We start from the raw sequence: 27,321 nt of genomic DNA on the forward strand, positions 1-27,321 counted from the left end.
CCAAGTGCAAGTCTTATTTCAGTCAACGCCACATTGGCGACATGCACACCGGTGATGAGGATGAAATGATGATGAAGACGACACAACACACAGTCCCTGAGTGGAGAAAATCTCCAACCCAGCCGGGAATCAAACCCAGGCCCGCTTGCATGGGAGGCGAGCACATTACCACCCAACTAAGCAGGCGGACTAGCACAATCAAGTATAAAAGAAAATAATTCAAATTTACAAATGGTTCAAATGGCTCTGAGCACTATGGGATTTAACATCTGAGGTCATCAGTCCCCTAGAACTTAGAATTACTTAAACCTAACTAACCTAAGGACATCACACACATCCATACCCGAGGCAGGATTCGAACCTGTGACCATTGTGGTCGCGCGGCTCCAGACTGAAGCGCCTAGAACCGCTCGGCCACATCGGCCGGCACACAAATTTACAATGGAGGCATGGAATCATATTGAGTATATAGGACAATAGTTTTTTGATGTGGTATTTCCTTATCTGGCCTGATTAATAACAAAAGAAAAAACTAGATTAATGCCTTTGGTGAACTAAAGAAGATTTTCAAAACCAAATTATAGTGTCTGAAAAAGAGAGGTTACAATCATTGTGTAATACTAGTTTCGACTAAAGGCAGTGAGACAAGGAATTTAAATGCAAAAAGCATCCTAAAACTTAGAGTGTCTTGGCAAGTAATGGAGAGAGGCATGCTGGGAATTGCAAAAAGACAAAGGACAACAAGCAAATCGATCAGGAAACAGATGGAGTGGAAGAAACAACTATTGAAAATGAAAAGAAGTGGGCAGAACATCTATCCAGATGATTGGATGGTCGGTGGACCAACAAATTCTTTGCTGGATTCCCAGAGATAAAGAAAAAAGACTGAGATGATGTTATAATTGAAGATTGGTAGCTGACCTTCAATGACACGCATGCGCAACAAGGATTCTTACTGATAAAGACTCTGACGCATGGAAAAGTCTAAAGAGGCTTTTATCCAACAGTGAAAGTGTAATGTAATTTTATGATACAGGCATATCCCGCCCATGAACCATGGACCTTGCTGTTGGTGGAGAGGCTTGTGTGCCTCAGCAATACAGAAAGCCGTACCATAGGTGCAACCACAATGGAGGGGTATCTGTTGAGAGGCCAGACAAATATGTGGTTCCTGAAGAGGGGCAGCAGCCTTTTCAGTAGTCGCAGGGGCAACAGTTTGGATGATTGACTGATCTGGCCTTGTAACATGAACCAAAATAGCCTTCCTGTGTTGGTACTGTGAATGGCTGAAAGCAAGGGAAACTACAGCCGTAATTCTTCCTGAGGGCATGCAGCTGTACTGTATGGTTAAGTGATGATAGCATCCTCGTGGGGAAAATATTCTGAAGGTACAACAGTCCTCCATTTGGATCTCTGGGCAGGGACTACTCAGGAGGACAGTGTTATCAGGAGAAACAAAACTGGCATTCTACAAATCAGAGTGTGGTATGTCAGATCCTTAACTGGGCAGGTAGGTTAGAAAATTTACAAACAGAAATGGGTAGGTTAAATTTAGAGGTGGTAGGAGTCAGTGAAGTCCAGTGGCAGGAGGAACAGGACTTCTGGTCAAGTGAATACAGGGTTATAAATACAAAATTAAATAAGGGTAATGCAGGAGTAGGTTTAATAATGAGTAAAAAAAATAGGAACATGGAGAAGCTACTACGAGCAGCATAGTGAATGCATTATTGGAGCCAAGATAGAAACAAAGATCACACCCACTACAGCCAACTAGCTCCAGGGATGAGGAGGATATTGAGGAAATGTATGATGAGATAATAGAAATTATTCAGATGGTTAAGGGAACTGAAAATTTAATAGTCACGGGGGACTGGAATTCCGTTGTAGGAAAAGGAAGAGAAGAAAAAGTAGTGGGTGAATATGGACTGGGGGAAAGGAACGAAAGAGGAAGCTGTCTGATAGAATTTTGCACAGAGCATAATTTAATCATTGCTAACACTTGGTTTAAAAATCATGAGAGAATATTATATACATTGAGGAGACCGGGAGACACCAGAAAATTTCAGATATATTATATAATGGTTATACAGAGATTTTGGAACCAGATTTTAAAAAGTAAGACATTTCCAGGGGCAGATGTGGACTCTGACCACAGTTTATTGGCTATGAACTGCAGATTAAAACAGAAGAATCTGCAAAAAGGCAGGAATTTGAGAATATGGGGCCTGGATAAACTGAAAGAACCAGAGCTTGTAGAGGCTTTCAGAGGAAGCATTAGGGACGATCCACAAGAACAGGGAAAAAGAATACAATTGAAGAAGAATGCGTAGCTTTGAGAGATGAAACAGTGAAGGCAGCAGAGGATCAAGTAAGTAAAAAGACAAGGGCTAGTAGAAATCCTTGGGTAACCAAGAGATATTGAATTGAATTTAATCAAGGAAAGGAGAAAATATAAAAATGCAATAAATGAAGCAGGTGAAAGGAAATACAAACACCTAAAAGATGAGATTGACAGGAAGTGCAAAATGGCTAGGCAGTAATGGCTAGACGACAAATGTAAGGATGTAGAAACATATATCACTAGGGCTAAGATAGATACTGCCTACAGGAAAATTAAAGAGATATTTGGAGAAAAGAGAACCACCTGCATGAATTTCAAGAGCTCAGATGGAAAACAAGTCCTAAGCAAAGAAGGGAAAGCTTTAGAGGAGCTATACAATGGAGATGTACTTGGGGGCAATGTTATGGAAATGGAAGAGGATGTAGATGAAGTTGAGAAGGGAGGTATGATGCTGTGTGAAGAATCTGAGAAAGCATTGAAAGAATTAAGTCAAAACAAGGCCCTGGGAGGAGACAACATTCCATTAGAACTACTGACAGTCTTGGGAGAGCCAGGCCTAACAAAACTCTACCATCTAATGAGCAAGAAGTATGAGACAGGCAAAATGCCCTCAGGCTGCAAGAAGAGTATAATAATCCCAATTTCAAAGAAAGAAGGTGCTGACAGGTGTGAAAACTACCGAACTGCCAGCGTAATAAGTCACAGCTGCAAAATAGTAACATGAATCCTTTACAGAAGAATGGAAAAATGGTAGAAGCCAACCTTGGGGAAGATCAGTTTGGATTCTGGAGAAGGAACAAGTGAGGCAATATGGATTCTCACAGAAATTAGTTTAAGGAAAGACAAACCTAAGTTTATAACATTTGTAGACTTAAAGAAAGCTTTTGACAATACTGATTGGAATACTCTCTTTCAAATTCTAAAAGTGGCAGGGGCAAAATGCAGGGAGTTAAAGGCTATTTACAATTCGTACAGAAACCAGATGGTGGATATAAGAGTGGAGGAGCATGAAAGGGAAGCAGTGGTTGAGAAGGGAGTGAGACAGGATTGTAGCCTATTCCCGATGTTATTCAATCTGTATATTGAGCAAGCAGTAAAGGAAACAAAAGAAGAATCTGGAGTAGGAAGTAAAGTCCAGGGGGAAGAAGTAAAAACTTTGAGGTTTGCCAGTGACATCATAATTCTGTCAGAGACAGCAAAGGACTTGGAAGAACAGTTGAACGGAATGGGGAGTGTCTTGAAAGGAGTATATAAGATGAACATCAACAAAGCAAAGCGAGGATAATGGGATGTGGTCGAATTAAATCAGGTGATGCTGAGGGGATTAGATTAGGAAACGAGACACTTTAAGTAGTAAATGAGGTTTGCTATTTGGCAAGCAAAATAACTGATGATGGTCGAAGTAGGGAGGATATAAAATGTACACCGGCAATGGCAAGAAAAGCGTTTCTGAAGAACAGAAACCTGTTAACATCGAGTATAGATTTAAGTATCAGGAAGTATTTTCTGAAAGTATTTGTATGGAGGGTAGCCATGTATGGAAGTGAAACATAGATGATAAAGAATTTAGACAAGAAGAGATTAGAAACTTTTGAAACGTGGTGCTACAGAAGAATGCTGAAGATTAGATGGGTAGATCACATAACTAATGAGAAAGTACTGAATAGAATTGGGGAGAAGAGAAATTTGTGGTACAACCTGACTAAAAGAAGGGATCAGTTGCTAGGACACATTCTGAGGCATCAAGGGATCACCAAGTTAGTAATGGAGGGAAGTGTCGGGAGTAAAATTGTAGAACGAGACCAAGAGATGAATACATTAAGCAGATTCAGAGGGATGTAAGTCACAGTAGTTATTCAGAGATGAAGAGGCTTGCACAGGATAGAGTAGCATGGAGAGCTGCATAAAACCAGTATTTGGACTGAAGACCATAACAACAACAACAACAACAACAGGCGTATTGCATATTTGTCATTTTGAGCCTTCATTTAGTTATGTCTCTATTTTCGGGATGTGATTATTAAAATCTTTGAGTAAATGCACACACATGGGAGGGGGGAGAGACATTATTGTATTATTAAAGTGCCTCGTACATATATGTTTCATGTATTATTTCCTCTTTTCGTTTAATAAAAATGTTATTGTATGCAGTGAAGGAATGCTAACACTGATAAAATTTCTTGTTTCAGAGTGGTGTGAATTCTGACAGTGGTCTTACCAATCAAGCTGCAATGTTTGATGGTATTAGTGAGTAAGTACTTTGTTATTATATTGCCTTACAATCAACTGACACATCATCAGTTTCTCAATCAGTGTTCCCTTTTACTGGTAGATAAGTGCTTATAAACATTCTCAATTGGACCAGTAACTGTGCTCTACAAATACTCATATTTCTACATTATTTTTATAAATGTGATGCATTTTATTACCATATTATCTAGGACAGCTGTGACCCAATTTAAACACCAAGCCCTTGGGTATTGTGTTGTTATTATCACAGTAATATTCATTATAAAACAGTAGCAGTGCACTTGACAACTTCCTTTGAAATGCCAACTTTCCTCAGCTGCATGTGTGGGAACAGTGTCTCTTTAACCCTTCTTCTCTGGAGTTTGCTGTTGTACATCATGTCTTCTTCATCAAGATTTATTTCGTTCATCCTCAGCTTTTTCCATTTTCCCATTTTCGTCATGAACGTTTGTTCTGCTTCCACTACATTTCCTACAGCAAATAACTACACTCGTTCTGTTCACAATACTTTTGCTGTAAATTATTTTGATTCAGGAAAGTTTTGGTAGATGTTATCCCTTCCATGAGTAGGAAGCAGATCACAGCATGTGGTTCGCACATAGTGGGATTTCATACCCGACGTCTTTCACATAGCTGGATACTACAATGTGAGTGTACATATTACTGTGTTCCTACAGTGATTGCTCTGATGAAGAGATCAACCCCCCCCCCCCTCACACACACACACACACACACACACACACACACACACACACACACACACACACACACACACACACACACACACACACACCACCCCTCTACCACACATTGCCAACCCTCGAGAAATGACAGTCTGTTATGGTCATAGTACACGTATTTTCTGAACACGCCTTGTATTGTTTCTTATATATACCTTCCTTTAACCTCCTATATCTCCTCATGAATCTCCTGTTTGTGTGCCTCTGACATCGGATCAACATTTCATGGACTTACATACTAGCTTCTGGCCCAAGACTACACCTGCATACACATCTGTCAAATATATTTCACTCTGGCAGCTGTCTGATTGCCCACTGTTTTCAACCGTGCGACTTCAGAGAGTATGTTAAATGTATCTGAGGTATTCAGCCATATGGCATAATCTTTGGCCTGTAACACACTGACAAAATTATGGCTTTTTGCAGTGCTCATTCTTGCGGCTTGGTTGACACATTGAACAACACATGCGAGACAGATTGCACTTCATACTTTTAAAGTATTCAGAGTCAACTAATTATGGGAAAGGAGTACCAACAGGTTGTTTGACATTTGTGCCTGTAACACCTTCTTGTCATCACCCCCCACACCAAGTTCTAGTAGGGGTATCTTACTCCCACAGTATTTTTATACAAATAATGAGTCGTGTCCATGTATATACCAAATATGATCAAATTCCTGAGTTATTGTCAATCTTTTCACCCCCTTACTCACCCATAGGGGTGTCTTACTGCAACAGCAAATTTTCCAGGCAGCAAGTGATACATCTGCCAAGTTTGGTAGTGTTGAATTATTTGCATATTCTGCAGATTCACTAGTTCAGAACTGAATATCAGTCACAGTTACAGTGAATACAAAATGTTTACATGCTCATCTGTCATTTATACTTCATCAAGAACAATGTGAATCAATACACACAGTTTCTGATTTTTTATCAGCATATTGATTGAGGATAGATTTTCAGATGTCCTATCAATTTGATGATCACCTTTTTGAGCTTAATATTTCGACAGCTGATTTAGAAGTCTTCTTCACAATAGCAATAGCTAGAATCGAGGTAGATGTTATGTCAGCTATCTATGCCAGTTATCAAAATATTGTGGACAAAACAGCAATTTTAAATTCTGTTAGAAACAGAAAAATATATCATTAAACAACTGCACTGTTTACTCTGATAACCCTTGTCTCTCACGTAACGATCATAGTTCACAGAAGACATTCATGACTAAACGACAATCAGGCAATCAATCTAAGTTTAATATTTAAAATCGGTATATTCACTGTACAGCCTTTACACTACTTGAGAAGCACATTGCCTATCACTGCACTATATAACATGTGAAAGTTGTTAATAACATTGTGTATTAGGTATTTATGTTGGGAAGTCCTGCACAACTCACTAACTGCTGAATAAGAAACAGAAAGCACTCTCACCTGTAAAAAACTGAAATTAGTGTGTTTTGTTGTTAAGTCACACTTCACATATTTGGTATCTGGACACTATTTGAACATTAGACTGGTTGAATTAAAAATATGGCTAAATAATTATTAGATATTGAAGAAAATAAATGATGTAGTTGTTACTCACTGTTATGCCAATAGTTTTTAAAAATATGTGGTATCATACATGTCAACAGAATTTAGTAACTACAGCAGGGCTACCAGTCATTACGTGTAGTAGTTGTTTATCATTGTGTCTGTTATCTCTGCTTATGCCCTTTACATCACACAGTTTTCTGCTACTGTCCCTGCTGCTCCACCCTCTCTTGCCTTTGTGTTGAAGCATTCCCTTCTTTGACTTTTACTGGCATCCACCTTGTGCTCCTTCCTCTGTAGGCCTTGATTCTGTCTTGTATCATGTCCTATCTCCCATCAGGAAAATGCAGCAACAATCCCTCATCCCTGTTTAGACAAAATCTGTATTTGAGGAAAGAGGAACGCCATATTTGCTGTTTTGTAGCTTTGTTTTTGTCATTTACAGTGCTGAAGAATGCAAGAACCTATATGTTACTAATAGGTTGCTTATTTTCCTTCAGGTTCAATGTGAATGACACTCTTCTATACCCAGAAATTTCTGAGTGGTAAGTTGCCTCTTTTTCTTTTTCGCTTTTTGCTGATGTATTTGTTTTGAGTCTATTAATATAATGTATAATTGTGTAATATCTTCTTTTACTTTTACCCATAATTAATCACATACATGAAAATTTTCATTTCTTCATTTAATTTTATACACTGAATAAATATTGTCTTAATTTTCCCAAGTGCCATTGCTGACTGGTTATTCAGAATATCATCTCTGAAACATAGATTATTGTGGTTGGTTTGATTATTATAACAAAATTAAGGTTTCAGAGATTTTAGTACACTCACAAATTTATTAAATATGTTGTTCATTGTTGTAATTGCACCAAATACTGCAAGCAAATCAGGACATCATGCACAACAGTTAACTGCAGTGTCTCTTTTCCTGGCCATTTAAATGGACAGTAGCAGCAAAAATGGACCCACCTAATAAGGAATCACAGGCAAAGATATCAAAACATGCTGATGTTAAATTTTCATGAAACCAAAGTGATAGAGAATATACAGAGAGGCTGTGGCACATTATCCAATGCCCCCTGCGGTGCTTGCTGTACTGTTTGCTGCTGTGTATCTGGAAGTCTTTCTGCAGTCGTTTTGAAAGCGAGAGAGTTTGTGACCTATCAAAAGCCTTTGACTGCGGCGTGAACCACAGCATTCTTTTAAGTAAATGAGAATATTATGGTGTCACCGGCAAGCAGCAAAACGGTTTGAGTCTTATCTAATTAATAGGAAACAAAGGGTGTTGTCGTGAAATACCTGTGCAGTAAGCAGTCAGTCTTCATCTGATTGGGAATTAATTATATGTGATATTCCTAATGTTTCCATTTTGGGTATGTTGCTTCTTCTTGTGTATATTAATGACCTCTCATCTGTTACATTACCAGATGCTAAGTTTGTTTTGTATGCAGATGATAGAAACATTGCAATAAGTAACAAGTCAAGTATAGATTTAGAGATAGTTGCTAATCAAATTTTCACTGGTATTAATAAATGGTTTAAAGCTAATTCTCTGTCATTAAACTTTGAAAAGACCCATTATATGCAGTTCAGAACCTATAAGAAATTTCCTTCCAGCATGTATATAACATATGAAGACATGCTGATTAGAGAGCTTGACATTGTTAAATTTCTGGGATTATAGCTCAATAATAAATTCAGTTGGGAAGGTCATACCGCAGAATTGCTGAAGTGCTCAAACAAGTCTGTATTTGCAGTGAGAATGATGTCAGATGTATGGGATACAAATATAAAAAAATCTTGCATACTTTGTTTACTTTCATTATATTATGTCAGGGATCATATTCTGGGGTAACTCATCAAACTGAGCAAAAGTATTTAGCGTGCAAAGGGTGTAATAAGAATCATTTGTGGTGTAAATTCAAGAACATCAAATAGGAACCTGTTCAAGGAACTGTCTATTCTAACCACTGCTTCCCATTATATTTATTCCATAATGAAATTTGTTGCAAGTAATCTATCTCTGTTTCCAACCAATAGCTCAATACATAGTATCAATACTACAATAAGAACAATCTACATAAAGACTTAAAATCACTTACCTTGGTCCAAAATGGGCTCCAATATTTAAGAACACCATTTTCAATAAATTGCCAGCAACCATAAAAGAATTTGGTTTCAGATAAAGCACGGTTTAAACAGAGTTTGAAAGACTTTTCGATAGGCAACTTCTTCTACTCTATAGATAAATATCTTAACAGGGATTGATAGACCAGCGTAAATAAAAATGTCTGTTAGATTTCAGTTTTGACAACACTTCATCACAGCAGTCAAGATTAGGTATTTTGTCCATGATAAATTTATTAAAAGTGAATAACAATGTTCCATTCTGACAGTGTAGGCACCTATTTTGACAATCTGCTGACAAATGATCAGAGTAGTAAGTATTGTATTCAAATGTTTTGTGTTATTTATATTATACTATTGACATGTTCCACATCGATGGGAATCATCTCATTTTTTTGGGTCTATGGAACAAAAAGTGAATTTAATCTAATCTTATCATTTTGTAAGCCATACAAATACCGAATTCCTTTTTGGAATTGTGCCTGCTGTGTGCTCAGAACATAAATGCACACATTATCTGCACATATTTTTGCATTTATGTTCTGTAACTGTGCTGTGTTTTGTGCTCATTGATGTATTTGTTTGCATGTGTAATAAAGCTTGTTTCATCAGAGTCCATGCCATAGACCTTAAAGGCCAGTTCACACTGCCCATCACATCACAGCACATCAAAACATCCACAATACATTTCAAATGGCGGCATCTACACTGGCCATCACCTCAAATCACGGCAAATTTCCAGTAAACGACATCGACTTTATCCCGAGCGCCTCTCCGACCTTAAAAATCAGATTTCTGAGCTACTAAGCTCCGGCATCATTGAACCATCTGCCAGTAGCTGGTCTACGCCCATACATATGACACCCAAGAAAGACGGGTCCTGGCGCATGTGCGGAGACTACCGTCAACTAAACACACGAACAATTATGGACACCTACCCCATACCCAACATTGCCGACTTTATCAGTTCCCTCGCAGGTGCGACCACGTTCTCTGTCATTGATTGCAAGTGGGCCTACCACCAGATCCCCATGGCACCTGAAGACATTGAGAAGACAGCAATCACCACCTCGATCGGGTTATTTCAGTTTTGATTCATGCCCTTCGGTCTGAAAAACGCAACCCAGACCTGTCAACGCTTCATCAACGAAGTGCTATTCGACCTAAAATTCTGCTTTGCATATCTTGATGACATTCTTGTGTTCAGCTCCTCCGTCGAGGACAACATTCGACATGTGCAAACTGTTATGAACACTCTCGCGGCAGCAGGCATCGAGACCAACCAGGACAAATTGCAGCTACATCAACCCGCTGTCACTTTTCTTGGTTTTCGTGTCTCTGCCGACGGCATTTCACCGCCCCCAGAGAAAGTACAAACAATACTAAATCTACCCAGACCTTCGTCATTTAAAGAGCTCCGGCGCTTTCTTGGGACGGTTAATTATTATTGCCGACATCTACCTCGGGCTGCGGAGATTTGGGCTCCACTTACGGATGCCTTGGCAGGCACCAACACTTCTGGATCTCGGTCCGTTCCATGGACCTCTGCTATGACTGACTCTTTCACTGCCCTCAAAAATCTTCTTGCCGAAGCCTGCACCATCTCGCATCCTCATCCCAATGCGCAGCTTTTCATCACCACAGATGCGAGCGATACTGCCATCGTCGCTGTCCTTAGCCAGACAATTGACTGCCAAACTTTACCTCTGCAGTTGTTCTCGCACAAGCTCACCAATGCACAGCGGAAATATTCCGCGTTTGACAGGGAGTTGCTCGCGGTCTACGAAGCAATCAAGCATTTTAAGACTGACGTTGAGGGATGTCCTCTCTATGTTTTAACGGACCACAAACCTCTGGCTGCGGCCATTACAAACCCGCCAGCTGACCCGCCTCCTCACCGCTTCAGATACATAGACTTCATATCTCAGTTCACCACCAATGTCAGAGGGTTGCTGATTTTCTTTCACGTGTCGATGCCGTCCATTCGCTGTTAGACCTCTCTGAACTGCCTGACCTCCAACCCGCCAACGAGGAAACACAAAACCTGATTTCATACTCTACTTCTTCACTACACTTTGTCTGCATCACCTTCCCCGGCATTTCTGGTGAGATCTGGCGCGACGACAGTACGAGCAACTTTACCCCAACCACGCTCCGTCGAGCTGTATTCAACACATTGCATAATTTAGCCCACCCTGGTGTTCGTGCGTCCGCCCGCCTCATAGCAGAGCGCTTTGTGTGGAGAAATGTCAACAAGGACTTCCAACAATGGGCACGCTACTGTGTCACGTGCCAATGCTGCAAAGTACAGAAGCACACTTCACCCCCCCCCCCCCCCCTTCCCCTTGTCCTCAAGATCCATACATGAGTGGTACAAAGGGGGATAACGGCATATTACTACATTAATCATTTACGGTTTATTTTAGAAACTCTCTGTGTAAGCATTCATGGGATAGTTTAATTTTGTCTTCAAGCACCAGCCTCAGTTCTTTCCTTGGCTTCTTGATACTCTCCCATAGGTCAAACAAGCCTGTGACCATTCATGTAGTCCTTCTTACTATCTGTTCAGTATACTTTGTTAGTTCTATTTGATATGGATCCCATACACTTGAGCACTAATCTAGGATGGGCTGCACTTGTGATTTTTAAACAATCTCCTTTGTAGACTGATTGCATTTTCCTAGTGTTCTATCAATAAACCAAAGTCTGCCACCTTCTTGACTATGGCTGAAGCTATGTGATTGTTCCATTTCATATCCTTACATAGGGTTACACCCAGACATTTGTATGAGTTGACTGATCTCAGCTGTGACTCGTTGAGTTTTTAATCTAAGGATACTACATTTTTCCATTTGAGAACAGCACAATTTTACATTTCTCAATGTTTAAAGGAAGTTACCAGTCTTTGCACAACTTTGAAACTTTAACAAATTAGACTGACTGTGCTGCTTCTTTCAGACAGTACTTCATTACAGTTAACTGCATCATCTGAGAGATTACTATTAATATTGTTCACAAGGTCATTAATATACAACACGTACAGCAAGGGTCTGTACACAATTCCTTGGGGCACACAAAAAGATACTTCTACATCTGCCAATGACTGTCCATCTTAGATAACTTGCTGAATCCGTCCTACCAAAATATCCTTAATCTAGTCACAAACATTGCTTGATACCCTATACAATCATACTTTTGATAATAAGCATATATGTGGCAGTGAGTCAAGTGCTTGTTTGAAATCTATAAATATTGCATCTACCTGAGTGCCTTGATCCACAGCTTTCTGTATGTCATACGAGAAAAGTATGAGCTTTTTTTCACATGATCAATGTTTTTAGTATGGAGCAGATCATTCTGTTTGAGATATCTTATTATGTGTAATCAGTGCTTTCTTCCCAACTGCTGGGCAGGTTTTTTCTCCGGGGGGATCTACAGTAGATTAAATTGAAAGAGAGGTTAACTCGGCCACAAATTTGGTATAGAACCGAGTAGGGATACCATCACACCCTTGAGCTTTGTTTAATTTTTGTGATTTCAGCTGTTTTTCAGCGCCACAAACACTGGTAACTATTTCACTCATTTTTTCAGTGGTACGAGAATTACGTTGGGACAATACGCCTGGATTTTCCTTTGGAAAGGAACATTTGAAAATGGAGTTAAACATCTCTGCTTTTACTTTGCTACCCTCAGGTTCAGTTGCTGTCTCATCCATGAGTGATTACATACAAACTCTGTTGCCACTAACGGCCTTTAGATATGACCAGAATTTCTTTGGGTTTTGTGAAAGATCTTTTGACAATATTCTGCTACAGCAGTCACTGAAAGCTTCGTGCATAGCCCTCTTGAGAGCCAAATGAGTTTCATTCAACGTCTCACTCTATAGCCTTCTGCTTTGTTTTATGCACATTATGTGATAGAATCTGTTTCATTGTGAGTTTCTTTGCAGTGACTGTTTACCATGGAGGGCACCTCCCATCACATAATGCTCTACTGTGTACATACCTATCCTGTGGATGATCAATAATTATTATTTTAAACATGAGCCACAGATCATGTATATGCTGCTGCCTTTAGCTACACGTTTCAGATTCCTCACTGATACATGAGACTACTGCTTCTTTATCGGGTTTACCAAGCAGATAAAAATTTCTCCTTGTTTTAGTCATTCTGTGTACTTTATTACAACTGCCTCAGTGTCACTGATATCAGTTTTAATGGTGACATCCTCAAAGAGATCAGGTCTATTTGTTCCCATTAGGTCTAATATATTTCCATCGTGAGTAGGGTACCAAACTATCTATTGTAGGCAGTTTTCAGAAAAAGCATTCAGTAATGTTTCACAGGATGTCTTGCCACACCCATCACTCACAAAACTGTATCTTAACTAATTGTTGAATGATTAAAGTATACTCAGATGATTACAGTATGTTTGGGGAACTTTTGTGCAAGTGCACTGAGTTATTCTCAGAAGTTTTTTGTGCTGTCTCTATTAGTCAACAAAGAGATCCAATTATAAATTTATGCCCTAATTCTGAGTCTTCATGTTTCAATCCACCTTCTGTACCTAGTATATGTGAACTTCACCACTTTTCAGGAGCACTTTAAACTCTGGCACTTTGTTGTGAGTGCTGCAGAAATTAATATGAGGATTTTAATACTCTCACTTGTAGGAGATTGTTGAATCTTGAACTGATACTTCTGAGTCTCCTATTAATATTGTTATCTGAACTGGATGGAGAGTTGCCTGATCTACCTTAGTAGCAGTCTCTGGTGTGCAGTGCACACCTAACCCATTTAGGGGGCTATCATAGGCACTAACTACAGGTTGTCTGTTGTTTGCTGTGGCAGTAGCTTCTTTGTGGGGTGGGATGGGGGCAGTTCCAATTGTGGTCTGACTGGCACTGACTGCTGTAGCTAACTGTGTGGCTTGTACAAGGTGGGCAAGTGACATTGCTTGCGCAAGACTGTTCTGCAAAATATGGAAGGCCTTGTCCATTTCCAAAGTCCACTTCAGTAAATGCTTCACTTTAGTGTTGTGGCAGACAAGTACATCCATTAGATGTGCCTGAAAAGCCACCTTGGCTGGTAAATGGTGGCCTACCAGCCATCATAGTTTTTCTTAATTTTTCGGACATGGCAGCTCTTGCAACAAAGCCACTTTTTTGCTAGCAGAAAGGTTCTATCACGTGAAACTCTATAACCAAGAAAGGTCACTTCACTTGTACCCCCCCATGCATTTGTCGTCGTTCAGTACCACACTGTAATCTTGTAACCAATCCACACTTCAGCCACATGCCTGAAATGATTGTGCATCAGCAGAGAATACCAAAACGTTATTGAGATATGCAAAACAAAATGGCAGTGCCTGCAGCACTTTTTCAATGAACCGTTTGCAATGTCTGAGCCACATTTTTAATCTGAAAGTTTCTGACCCCAACTTCAAATTGCCAAAATTTGTGATCACTGCTGTCTTGTGAACATCCATAAGTGCTACAGGCATCTGGTTATAGGCCTTTCAGCAATACAGAGTAAAAACTGTTGTGCCAGTCAATGCATTTGTGAATTTTTGAATGCGTAGAATAGAATATTTGTCTGGAACTGCCCAGGCATTTAATCCCCGCAAGGATGCCAAATAATATCTCTCTTCCAGACCAAATGTAGTGGGGATGCCCAGGGACTGTCTGACAACCATATGATACTTGGATGCGAAATCTCTCCAAAAACTGTTTTAATTTCCAGGATTTTATCTGGTGCAGTTCCAAGGACAGGCCATGTGGCTGACAGTCCTGGGATCATACTGTGCAAACTGACTTTGCTGCTTCTGGCTTAATTTATGAGCTAGGCCTGTGACAGACCCACTGACAGCACAAAATGTATAAGGAAATCTGCTTCTAACTTCAAACGAGTAGTGAAACTGACGTTGATTACCAACTCCTTATGACCACTAGAATTATGCACAGCTAACAGCTACAGTGGCTCAATGCTATAATGTCTGGTGTGTAGTGGTCAGCTGAGGACTGGCTTCCGAACCAGTCTCCATCAGAAATACTAATCCAGATCATCTGTCTGCATTGTGCAGCCAGTGCGATGTTCTCACACATTTCTGTTGAACTGCCAATTGATGTGAGGGCAGGTGGTTCTGCATTCTCTATGGGTATGTTATTACTACACTATGGTCCAGGAACTACTGCTAGGCAGTTTTCATATACCATTGGCACAACTTGGAGTTTCTGTGGTCCATAGCACCTATTGCAGACTGTTCTAGCTATTTTGGTAATCACACGGCATTGTTCATTTTGTAGCATGCAGCCGAAACCTTCTATGAGACCAATATATGGCCAATTGTGTATCTTGAGCTTGGATGCAGTCCTGAGGTGGTGGATGAGTAGAAGTTTGTGCCCATGGCCACTTGCCTGAACCCATCCAAAGCTCCAATACCGGCAATTGGTTGGCCATCTTTTTCCTGCATGATTTGTAAATCTGACGAAATGACACCACCACGCAACAATGCATATGTTCTTCTGATGGGACCAATGCGTAACTGTTACATGCAGCATCAGTATCCACTGATGCTACAGCCACTGCTGAGTTTGATGTGCTGTGTGGGCGATCAGCTACCTGTGACAATTTATCCAAGGGCTGCCCCTTGTGCATCAATGTTAAATACACCCGTGAAGGCAGTTATTGTTGCCAGATGTGGAGTAGCAACTGTGTGAAGACCACACTAACTTCCACCATAGCCCATAAGTGTCATCAGAATTCCAATGGGTTCTTGTCATGTCTTTACTCGTGATACGACACCTACTTGAACTTTCGTTTTGGTGGCTTGGTGCAACAAGTGATCGATGCAGTCTTGAGTGCAAGGTAGGTCTAAATTACTGACTGCCAGCGTAAATTGCTCTTGGCCCTCCATGATGTTCTGTTAGGTGAAATTAGGGCACACAACACAGGGGTGTGTTTGTGGCATGGAAGATATGTCCAGAGCTGGAAAGTTTGTTGTACCTGGGCTGTCATCACTCATTCTTGTAGAAACTTCCAGTACTTCAATCTCCCTTTATAACGGCTGAATCTCTTTGCCAGTTGTGAACAACAATTTTGCCACATCTTCCATGACTATGAAAAAATAATGCAAAATGCGACGGTACCTTTCTGTTCATGAACTGTTTTCGTCTCGGGCTTTATGTAAGCAAATTACAATACCCACATATTAGATATCTCAACTTTATTGAAACAGAAAGCAACTAAGAACAAAAACTCAGTCAATGAACAGCATACTCCAAAATTATACATCACACTTCGCTTGGGAAGATACTTAAGGCCAATTCACACAGGCCATAACATCATGTCGCGTCCTGTTGACACAATCTGCAATGCATTTCAAATGGCAGTGTCCACACTGCCCACCCAATCCCATCATGGTATGTCATGGCACCATCAATATTTCTCAGGAAAAAAGTTTTGATGGCTGATGTCATCCATCTGTTGTTAATCATGTGCGCCCCCCCCCCCCCCACCCCACCAACCTCATTTCTTCCTGATGCACAGCTGTGTATCAGGAAGAAATGAGCTTTGTTTTGTTTCATTGCAGTTCTCGTAATTGTTATCAGTTGTTTGTTGTTCATTATTTGTTATAAATTGTTTCAGTTCGATATTTTTTGTTAAAATTTGTAATAAATGAAGCAGTGAGGCAGCAGTCTGAATGGTGTTACATGAGCTTGTTAAATTACTTGCTCTCTACTACATTTATAGAGTGGATTATTATACATACCTGTACCACATTTAATATTTTACAATGAAATGGGTTGCAATTTGGCTACAACTTAAAGGTGAAAAAAGTACTGTGGGTAGAATCAGATTGATTAGCAGGTGGAATTTATTTGTATGTTGTGAGGCATTTGTAGTGTTTCATAAAGAAATGGACTGAAACCTTCAGACACTGCAACTTGTTTTTCTAAGTATGTACTTGTTGCAGGCTTGTGTATTGTTTAGTAGCTCTCTGGATTGTGTGTCAAACAATTTTCCAAGCATCAGTGATCAATATTTAGGCTGTTTCATTAGCTAACCCCCGTATAAATGAGGCATTCTATTAAAAGCCAAAGACTGGATGTAAATGTTACTTGTAAATCTTGAAGGGAAAGGTATTGGGCGGAGACATGACTACTGCACAGAAATTTACATTGGAATAGCAACTAAACTTAACGTTAAACAAACCAATTTTTCATGGGATGCGATAGCAGCTTGCAACACTGTGTTCCATGAGTATTTCTGTGTGGGACATGACGTAAACTAACCAAAAAACTGATGCTTCGTCTTCATTAAATTATTAAATACAGATCCCTTTTCCTTGAGCTCCTTGTATAGTGTGCGAAATTCCCGTTCTGTAGCACATAACATTTTTCGAATCCATACTCTTTTTTTGTGCCGTTCTGTACTTCTCTGTTGCTTCTCCGATATACAAGCCATCCCTACAAGCTGCAAACCATTCGAGTCCAATAAATATCATTTTCGTACAAATGTTGACTTCAGCGTACACGTATGTAAGATGCCGCATTGTGTATGTGCAATTGGCGCGTGAAAGCAATTTTGATAACCATCTTGTCAAGATCGCAATTCCCGCGAAAAAAGTAGTTGAGGACAGTTGTGCGAGTTGATATCACGTGACTTGACGTGCCGTGCCGTCACGTGACCAACACTGAGTGTGAATACGACTTCACGACGTGACGAGCCGTGACGGCCAGTGTGTATTAGCCTTTAAGGTGGATTTACAATTTTCGGAACGTTACCATCACTATTTTTGAGTGTCGACGGCCAGAGAAATTCCTTAAATGGCATGTCAATGTCGAAAAAACGTCGTGACTTTACAGCTGGCTCATAAAATAGCCACCAGACTCGCTATTTCGTAGTTCATGTTAGATCGTCACAAAATGCTGAAATTTGTTTAAAGCAACTTGCAACGATTGCTGTTTGCACTTGATGATGAGGAACAGGAACAGCACTCAAAACGCGTCTATTTTAGACAAGGAAAAAAAGTTAAAAAATCGAGACTGTGAAGGAGAGTTCCACACTCTTTACAAGGAGCTGGAAGAGGAGGAGTCATCGTTCTAAAAATATTTCAGAATGTCTAAACTACAGTTCCTTACCTGTTAGGCTAGATAAAAATTATGAAGAGAAATTAAAGATTTAGGGGTCCAAATCATCATGGCAGAAACTGAGGGTTTGCTTAAGGTATGTGTACATGGACCATTTTGCTGAATTAAACAAAACAAATATGGGGTGCTACGGTACTTGCTGGCAGCAACAGGATAATATCACGTCACTCCGCCAATGGCCCATCTAAGCATTCTTCTGGAGAAACCTTGACGTGACGTGACATGTGATGGCATTCCGCTGACGGCCTGAATGAATGCCGCCATTTGAACTACAGAGAAGAAGCTTTTGGCGTGACGGTGTCTTCGTCTCCCAATCTCAGAAGTTTTCACCGCGCATTCTCCTGTATAGTAGTGGATTTTGAGCTTGTGTTTCTTCTTCATCTTTATTTTTTATTATTGTACTTTGTTTTCGTGGCAAACTGCAAACGGTACATGCCTATGTGGCAGTAAAATGATCGCTTAATCGAGTGTGAATGATGAACTACCTTTTAGCTCTTGAATCTTTTTTCCGTCAAGAGTTCTTTCTAAAGAGAGAGAATACCATAGAGAGGCAACAACGCGATCAGAGTGAAGCAAATTCAACAACCGTCCGCCATGTTTTTGGAAATCGAAACACAGGAGCAGGGTACATGACAGTCCGTACGAAAATTATGGAACGTAGCCTAAAATGATAAATTCACATATTTACGCAAAGTTTAACACATGAGAGTTCTTTCAGTGCTCATGTATAACACAAATGAACAAAACCGTCAACAGAAAATAATTTTGGGTCAATTCTAGTGTCCGATACCAGCCGTCGGCTTTGACCAATGACGTAATGTGTGATGTTATTTTGTTTGTGCCGCAGATTGCTGTCGATGGACGTTAAATGATTTCTCTGAATTTCCTCGTTACGCTCGTATATTAAAAATTAGATGTAGATTGTTTTGTTTTCATCTCGTAATTTGTTTTCGCCGTCTTTTGTTAATGAAAGTAGTCGTGATTTATAAGGTCTTGATTTCTCACGCTGTTCATTACGGATGAGTCACTTGTTTTTACTGCGAAAATACTGCTTCAGAAAATGAGTGACCGTAAATCAACTATAAAATTTTTGAAATCATTGGGCGTCATTGCGGGGAAAGAGAAGGATTTCCGTGTTGCAAGGCAGAAAGAGAAGGATTTCCGTGTTGCAAGGCCATTTAGAGCAATACTGTTGGAGGAAGAGTATTCCTAAAGGTTATTGTTTATTTGTTGCATTTATGAAAGTAGTCAGCAAAATGTACAGGACTCGTTTTGTTAGTTAGGTGTTGGTGTGTCTGATACTTTTTTCTTGTTTTACGTTGCGTTTTTTCTTGTTACTGTATTGTGCGAGTGCTAGGTTTTTGGTTTCTCTAGAGGGAGGTTTTTCTGTCGTTTTAATATTTTCTGGTTACAATGGTGGGCCGAGGGGTATTGCTGTGTCTTTGCCGGAGGGTTTATGTGATTGACTCGTGGTTTCATTTTTTTTTATTGTTTTAAAATTTTGCGTCTGATTGAGGGCAGGAAGAACTGATTTGAGTGGTACCTCATTCGTGCCTCAAGTTTGTGTTTCTTATTATTTTTTCATTAGTTATTCTGGATTTTTCTTCATCCGTTACAGTTTGACCTTCTAACATTATCATGTCTTGTTACGTCCTTATTTCTTTCTTGTCAGCCTCGATCTTTGACTCGTTTGGAAGTTCATTTGCGGTAAGTTTCTTTTAAAGTAGCCACTATTATCTTTTCCTTTTTGATGTTTTTGCTACACTTGTCTTATTTTCACTGTCACTCCCGGCGTATCGGTTTACTTGGTGTTATTTGGAACTACATCAGCTGGTGTCACTTTCGTGTAGTATAGTTATCGGTTGCAAGATTCTGTCTTTTTTGCATCTCATTTCTTTGGTGTGCAGTAATGTGTGTAAAGATTTCCATTTTTTTGAAAGTCTAGTCGTATTCTGTAGTTCACTAACAAGATCATTTTTTACGCACGTTTCTGATATGTTATAAGACTTTTGTGCAACAAACAGTAATATTGGAACCGGTTACTAGAAATGACCTCCTACATAGTTTGCTTTTAGTAACCGATTCCAACTATTCGACGATTCATTATTTAGATTGTTTTTGCAGTACGTATGGAAAATATAATAGAACAGGCTCTGCTAACAGTATACTACGCCTTCCACATCGCTGGCAACAGGTTCTACACAACACTGTTCTATTATATTACATAATATATGAACACGTAATTGCTCTCGTGTTCTTAGTTATTTCAGTCATCTTCAACTCGTTTAAATGAAATTCACGCGTAAATAATAGTCGCATAAAATGTATTTTTTTATGGCACACTACGTTCATTTGTTTACGAGTATAATCCATTCGATTCATAGATTGTCCATTGCAGCATCTTTGCCTTACGTATGACGTCATTGGTCAAAGCCGATGGGTGGTATCGGACACTAGAATTTATCCAATATTTTTAACAGTACGCACATGAAACGAGATATCTTCGTAGTTTTACTGCTTTTGTGCATGCAATTATACACTAAGCAACCTTTCAGAAAGATTTCGCACACATACTATCTCGCTTTTAATACAACCACAGAATGACGAGCGATTAAAAAGCGGAAGCCATAACGGCTTTCGACTCGCGTACATCTGAAGTCGGAAATCGGTGACGTCACATCCCATGCTCGTTAATGTTGAGAAGGTTCATCGTATTTCGTTGTTTCCGTATTAGACCTTTCTAGTTATGATAGTATACTTTTTCAGGACAACGGCGCATTCAGCTTTATCACAAACATATCACTGTAGGTACCATTTGTTATAATTAAATGTTAGTTAAGGACACATCGACTAAGTCCAAATTTTCAATCAGAGTTGGTAGCAGGGAGTAGTCTAGCTTTCGTAGGCTCTAGGTCAGTAAATTTTTGTGACTAGCTCTATGAGCAACGAGCTATAACTAAAATCTGGGCCGCTTGTGTAAACATCCCTGTTGGGGAACAGTTTTGACGTTAGTTCAGAAACTGAACTCTGTTCAGTACTGCGCCCTGCTGTACAAGACTAGAGTTGAATCAACTAAAGAAGGTTGAGTGTTGATCTAAGTTAACAAGAAACTTGTTTGGCAACACCGCCAAAATCGGATATCGACACGATTATCGCTCTTCGAATGCAGACATTAAGTTTCTTGCGCCCACCACGCTCAGAACGCTCGGAAAACCGAGGAGTGGTTTGGTAACAAAACATGTTGTTGTTGTTTACGGTCGTTACCGTAGAGAAAGTAATGACCTAGTTGTCGAAGGGATGTTAAACACTAATATCCTCCTCCACCAGTAGACAAAGTAGTATCAAATAGACAAAAGGTCCTAGAATTAACGTGTATTTGAACCTGAATTATTTGACACCAGAGACCAGAATGCAAGCCCTGAGCTACGCGAAATAGTGATGTAAGCAATGCCTGATAAATAACAAGTTGCTAAATTACTTAGGTATACTTGCTTATGTTTTATTCATTAATGCGGGCGCAGTTGCCGTAGCAGTTTCGGCACGTGTTTGATATCTCAAAAATTAATGGGTGTCACTACATTGTTAAAAGACGATTACATTTGAACCAAACTTTGATACCCGAATTTTCGCCGAAGTTGATCCTACTTCACAGCGATGTAGTCTGGCATTTAACGTTTATACAACGCAGATTTCCGAGTTAAGCTTGTTCTAGGTTATCTTCTGTGTTAATATAATTTTAAACGCGTTGTAGAATCGTCGCTTGATGAATCTATTGGGCGCTATCCAGTGAACTCACTGGCACGTGTTCCGAGCATTAATCTCTATGCTTCCGAGAGCTCACTGTTCAAGAAACTATACGCAAAGATAATATGAAACGTATTTGTTGTTGTGAAATAAGATCTTTGTGTGGTACGTAGTTGTGCTGTGTGTATGTTTGTGTTTATATATTGGTTTGATGAAGTTTTGGAGCGTAATTTGAAAACAATTGATTTACAGAGAAAAGAACGCGAAATGACCGTACTGCAATGGCTCGCGCCATTACGTTAGCTCTTCAATTGTCTAGCAAAAGTTTTGTCAAAAGTAATTTTTCGTGTGCTAGATGTTTGACAGCTTCCGTATTGAGGTATAGCAGTAAAAAGAATAGTGAGTTAGGTCAGACAACAATTATAGTTCAAGATGGTTTGGATATTCAAGAACTTCCGACGATAGTGCGGAAAGTGAAAGACGCTGAGGTTCTGCCATCTGAAGACGTTTCTTCTGAAAGTACAGCATCGAGGATCGACGATAATCATTATGAGGAAGATGCGAAAGAAGTTATAGATGCATTCAGCCGATGTTCCACAAAAAATGGGGTCTACGTTCTTTTTGAAACCATACCTTTGGATGAAAAAACTTCATTTGTTGCACTTCAGGCATTCAGGAGGATTGTTGAATTAGAGAACAATCAGCAGTTTCGTAATGTCAGCTTATACAACGAGGCCCCGGAAGTGTTTACTAGAGACAAAGCTTTTGAGAAGATTTTTCAGTCCATTGTGTCAAGCCCACAGGCGGACGTTTTGTTAGCAAGCTTAAAGTTATTGAATCGTGTAAAATTTTTGAAGAATACTACAGAGTATCGAGACAAGCTCTTCAATGCAGCTTTAATGTGTGCTTCTGATGGAAACTTCGATGTTTTGCAAATCTGTGAAATTATTGATGTTTTTGCATCGTTAAAAAGCAAAAAAGATGCATTGTGTGAAACCGACAAGTTATGGACTGGTTTGTTAGAAAAAGAGAAAGATATAACGGAGAACAACATAGTTGAAGTATATCGCATATTAGCACATCTAGATAGCAGTAGGAATTTTGTCGTTAAAATATTAGAAAAGCGGCTAGCAGCAGTTTGGTGGCGTTTGTCAGGCGCATCAGTTGCAGAAATATTATCAGTGTTTGCTGAAACCAACCTTCAACCAATACGCAGTTTAACCATCTTGTCCAGATGGACAAATACAAACATACATGTTGTGACAGAAGATGAAATTTTACAGATCATTACAGGATTTTGTGCCGTTAACTATATAGATGAAAATTTGGAGAAAGGTCTTGAAAGATACATTAAAGCCAAGAGTTTAAAGATAAAGAACGCAGCGGTAATGGGGGCCGTAATGGATTATTGCGTTAAATTTAGGTTCCGAAATAATTTTATTTTGCACGGTTGTGGAGAGTATTTCATAAAGTTTGGATCAGAACTTTCTCCTGTTTTGATAAAAGCACTGTTTACACCATTTGGCATATTAGATTATGATCCACCCAATGGCTGGAAGTTTTGGCAAGTCCTTGAGAATTCTGTGCACAGTAAGTTTGTACAGTTTAGGCCTGAGGATATTGTTGATATAATGTTGAGTTGTGTGTATTTAGAGAAATACCCAATTAATTTTGTTAAAAAAATCTTTAATCCCTATTTCCTTGATAGGTTGCACACTACTCGCTCAGGAATGTCCTTGCAAATTTTGAGACAGAATCTAGTTATTTTTGATATTGCCATGACTTTAGAATGCTTGCAGTATTCTGGACCATTACTACCCAAAGATGGATCTGCAAAAAGTCTCTGGCAAGATGGACGCATAAAACGCATGATCAACACAATATATGATACAATTGTAGACATTACAGGTCATCCAAGCAGGGTGAGCACGTTGGTTCTATTAAACCAGCTTCCTGTCCTAGATCTGTATGTGATAGATATATTGTTACATCCCAGTAATATGCCTGCTTCTATGCTGCAGTTTAATTTGCGACAGAATAGGAACTTATTTGTTGCTCTTCTAATCCATGTGCCAGAACATTATTGTTCAGATGGTGTTCACCTAACAGGGCCACAAGTGATGCGAAAGAGGCATCTTAAGCGACTTGGTCTTAAAGTTGTTAGCCTTAAGTACAATGAACTGGCCAGATTGAAAGTTCATCCAAAAAGTTTAATTGAATATATAGAAGACAGAATGAAAAATGCTGAGATCCCTGTGTAAAAGTGCTCCTGATACAGGAAAATTTATGAAAGATATGCTGTCTTGTTAAGATTGTATGTTATTGTCTTGTAAGGAAAACTTGTTCAACGTATGAATAATTGGGAGCCTGCCTTCACTGGAAAAGCATGAGATGTACTAAAGAACAGTTTTTGGAAACAGTTCTGTGCATCATTAGAAAGAGATAAATTTGTGATCTGTACTAATACCAGACATACGTTTACATACAGACTTGGGAGAGTCTTATGTAAGGACTAAGACATGATAACATATTTGCATTCACATTTGTCCCTTTTTTGTTTTTTATCTTTCCTCAGCATGGACTTTTTGAGCTTGTTGTGCATGTGCCATATCAACAGATCTGAACCTGATTAAGTGTGATATAAAAACTGCAACATATCCATCATTTTTATGGTGTGATTGTTTTGTCCTATACGATTACATATTCATGGAGGGGGCAATTATTTCAATATTTTTGTTATTTGTAATACTGTTTATTAATTCCATGCAGACCAGTTAAACTATCTTCAGCATATCACTGCTGTTGGAGCCATACTGTCTTGTTTCTTCAACAGACAAGTCTTGTGTGAACTCGTAGCCTAATCCGGACCTACATAGTCATTACAATCCATCATACCCATCATAATGTTTGTCATTCAGCCTTTGCTGGGATTGTAACAAGTCTCAGTTCAGCTAGTCAAGTTCATTGTAAGCTTTGAGGCAGAGAATGGAGAGTGATTACTCCTTTACATTCAGTATTGTGATCTTATAGTGGTCATTTTCTTAACATGTACTTAAAAAATAACCTGTAAATGAATACCATACTGGTGCTTGTGTGTAACATCATGATAATGTAGTTTTATGTTGCAATGTCTTTCTCTTTTTTTTTGATGGAATATTTCCTGTGAGTAAATTGTCTGTGACAAAAACCTCATAGTAACTTGGCAGATATTGAGCCATTAGATTTGATGGTATGTTATAATGAGAGAGAAGAAATGTCCCCCGTCAAAAAGTGATTTCAAGAGTTGAGAAATTTCCCAACGTAGCCATAGTTTTTCCTTGTGACAAAGATTGTTATATTTATGTTTTTTATTGACTGTATTTTGAAAATATATATTTATTAAATTGTTTGTTAAAACTTTCTGTTTTTCTTCTTGCTTCCACTTCCACATGCCTTACTTACACTCTTTACTTTTGGTAAAAACTCTGTTAAGATTGTACTACCAAATATTTAGTAAAGTTTTAGTGCTATGTTAATTATACTAGACCAAAAAAAGCTAAATTTGTCACGTGTGCTGGGGAAAAATGGTAAAGATACTGACAGATGATATATTTTGTGTGTACACTTATGTAAATGAATTAAAACCTGTGAAGCTCTGTGTGTGATAAATGACTGGCCTTTTATCATGATATAAAAGTTTATAGCAGTTGAGGTGCTTTACATACATTTAATAGTAGTGTGATAAAATCTGTTTGCAACAATACTGTTAGGCTGTCCATGGTAAACTGCTTAGTTCAGGTGCTGGTGTGGTGCTTTCAATTTGGACATTGCCACTTCCCCATCTCATTCTAAGTGAGCTGGTTTTCTGTGTCAATATACCTTTCAGAGCATTTAAATGTGGTTGTTTACTTACATTTATTTTCCTTCTGATTGCTACTAAAGTTCTTATTACTTCGTGTGTAAAATAGTCTTGACAGAAAATTTGCATCACTTCATGGTACTTTGAATTTCAAAATTAATACATGTAATCAGATCAGTGTTAACATTTTTAGTTTTAAGATTAGTAGGCTTTATCAAGTCAGTGTTTCCAGTATGTTTTTCTCCTATAAATGGCAACTACCGTGCTTGCAGTCCAAAGAAACTTGTGTTTGGCATATTCATTAGCCCTTTGTCATATTGTTCTTGCATCACACTGATTGGCTCATTATTCATTTTCTTGGAGTTGTTGATTTTCAAATGATGACAAAAATGTTTCTCAGAAGTTTACGTTAAGCAGTCATCAATTTGAAGATTGCTTTGAACACCACAATGCTGACAGTTTTGTGAATAACACTGCTAGAACATTCCTAAGTTGCGCTTTTGTAAGTGTCCAGTTTATAACACAGAAGTTGAATACTTCAATTCATTCTTAACCTTGCACACTTACATGTTAATCTACTAAGCTGCAGTATACACCTTTTAAAATATTTGGGAAAAAATGTAATATACTATTCAAAATCTTGAAAAACAGGGTGCTTAATAGTACTTGTGTTTCATAGCCACTAGGATAATAGTAATAATAATAATTTTATATTGTTAGGCCATTACAGCAATAGTTTATTTATTTACATTTATTACATGTAGACATCAAGCTGATGACTTTTGCAAATGTCATACATGGGTTGTGTAGTAAATTAATATAAATGACATGTATGATACTGCACCATTTATTCTTGTAGCTATTCCAAATATGTTACAAGTTACAGTAGAAGACATGTAACTTACAAAATTCACATAGTGAATGCAAACAATAGGAAAGCTTTAACTCCCTGTGGAACAGCTTTGCTTCACAAGTTTTTGAAGTATGTGGCAGTTTGTTGAACCATATCTGTCAATTAATATAAGGACTGTTATCAGTTATTTTTAATTTTTTCCTCTGCCTGAAAAATTAACAATACTTTAGTATCATAATTGGGTGTATCATTGTGTTTATTTAAACACTGAAAGGTGCAGGATGGAATGTAACAATATTATGAAAAGGATAGTTGCTACTCACCATATAGCGGAGATGCTGAGTGACAGATAGGCACAATAAAATGACTATCACACAATAAGCTTTTGGCTAGCAAGACCGTTGTCAAAAATGACAAAACACACACACACACACACACACACACACACACACACACACACACACGCGCGCGCGCGCGACCACAGTCCTGGCAGCTGAAGCCAAACTATGAACAGCAGCCCGTGATGGCAGAGAGAACTGGGTGGCATGAAGAAGAGGCTGGGGCAGAGAGGAGGAGAGAGTAGCAGGGTAAGGGTAGGGGGTGGTAAATTGCTACTGCGGGGGCATGCTACGATGAGGTGGAGAGAGGGTAGGACAGCTAGGTGCAGTCGCGAGGCTAGATGGAGGACAGTGAAGAGAGGGGGGTGGGGGGTGTAGCGGAAAAGAAGAGAAGTAAACAG

General features: G+C 39.0%; 2 protein-coding genes across 3 annotated transcripts in view; both read left to right on the forward strand.

The window, feature by feature from the left end:
• LOC126263704 (xaa-Pro dipeptidase) overlaps nt 1–27,321 on the forward strand; it is a 926,801-nt gene that overhangs the window by 848,851 nt on the left and 50,629 nt on the right. For both annotated transcript variants that reach the window (XM_049960847.1, XM_049960845.1), the window contains exons 5-6: nt 4,531–4,592; nt 7,366–7,410. In XM_049960847.1, coding sequence (XP_049816804.1) covers nt 4,531–4,592; nt 7,366–7,410 — 107 coding nt within the window. The remainder of the gene's footprint in view (nt 1–4,530; nt 4,593–7,365; nt 7,411–27,321) is intronic.
• Nucleotides 22,027–25,287, forward strand: LOC126263700 (FAST kinase domain-containing protein 3, mitochondrial-like). Its single transcript, XM_049960837.1, has one exon. It carries the CDS (start codon nt 22,173–22,175, stop codon nt 24,150–24,152), a length of 1,980 nt encoding a protein of 659 aa, XP_049816794.1. The 5' UTR covers nt 22,027–22,172; the 3' UTR covers nt 24,153–25,287.

This window comes from Schistocerca nitens, chromosome 6 (assembly GCF_023898315.1).
Source record: "Schistocerca nitens isolate TAMUIC-IGC-003100 chromosome 6, iqSchNite1.1, whole genome shotgun sequence".
NCBI classification, from domain to species: domain Eukaryota; kingdom Metazoa; phylum Arthropoda; class Insecta; order Orthoptera; family Acrididae; genus Schistocerca; species Schistocerca nitens.

Bases quoted from the DNA above. Each gene is read 5' to 3' on its own strand.
- LOC126263700 (XM_049960837.1), top strand. From the start codon at position 22,173: ATGGCTCGCGCCATTACGTTAGCTCTTCAATTGTCTAGCAAAAGTTTT.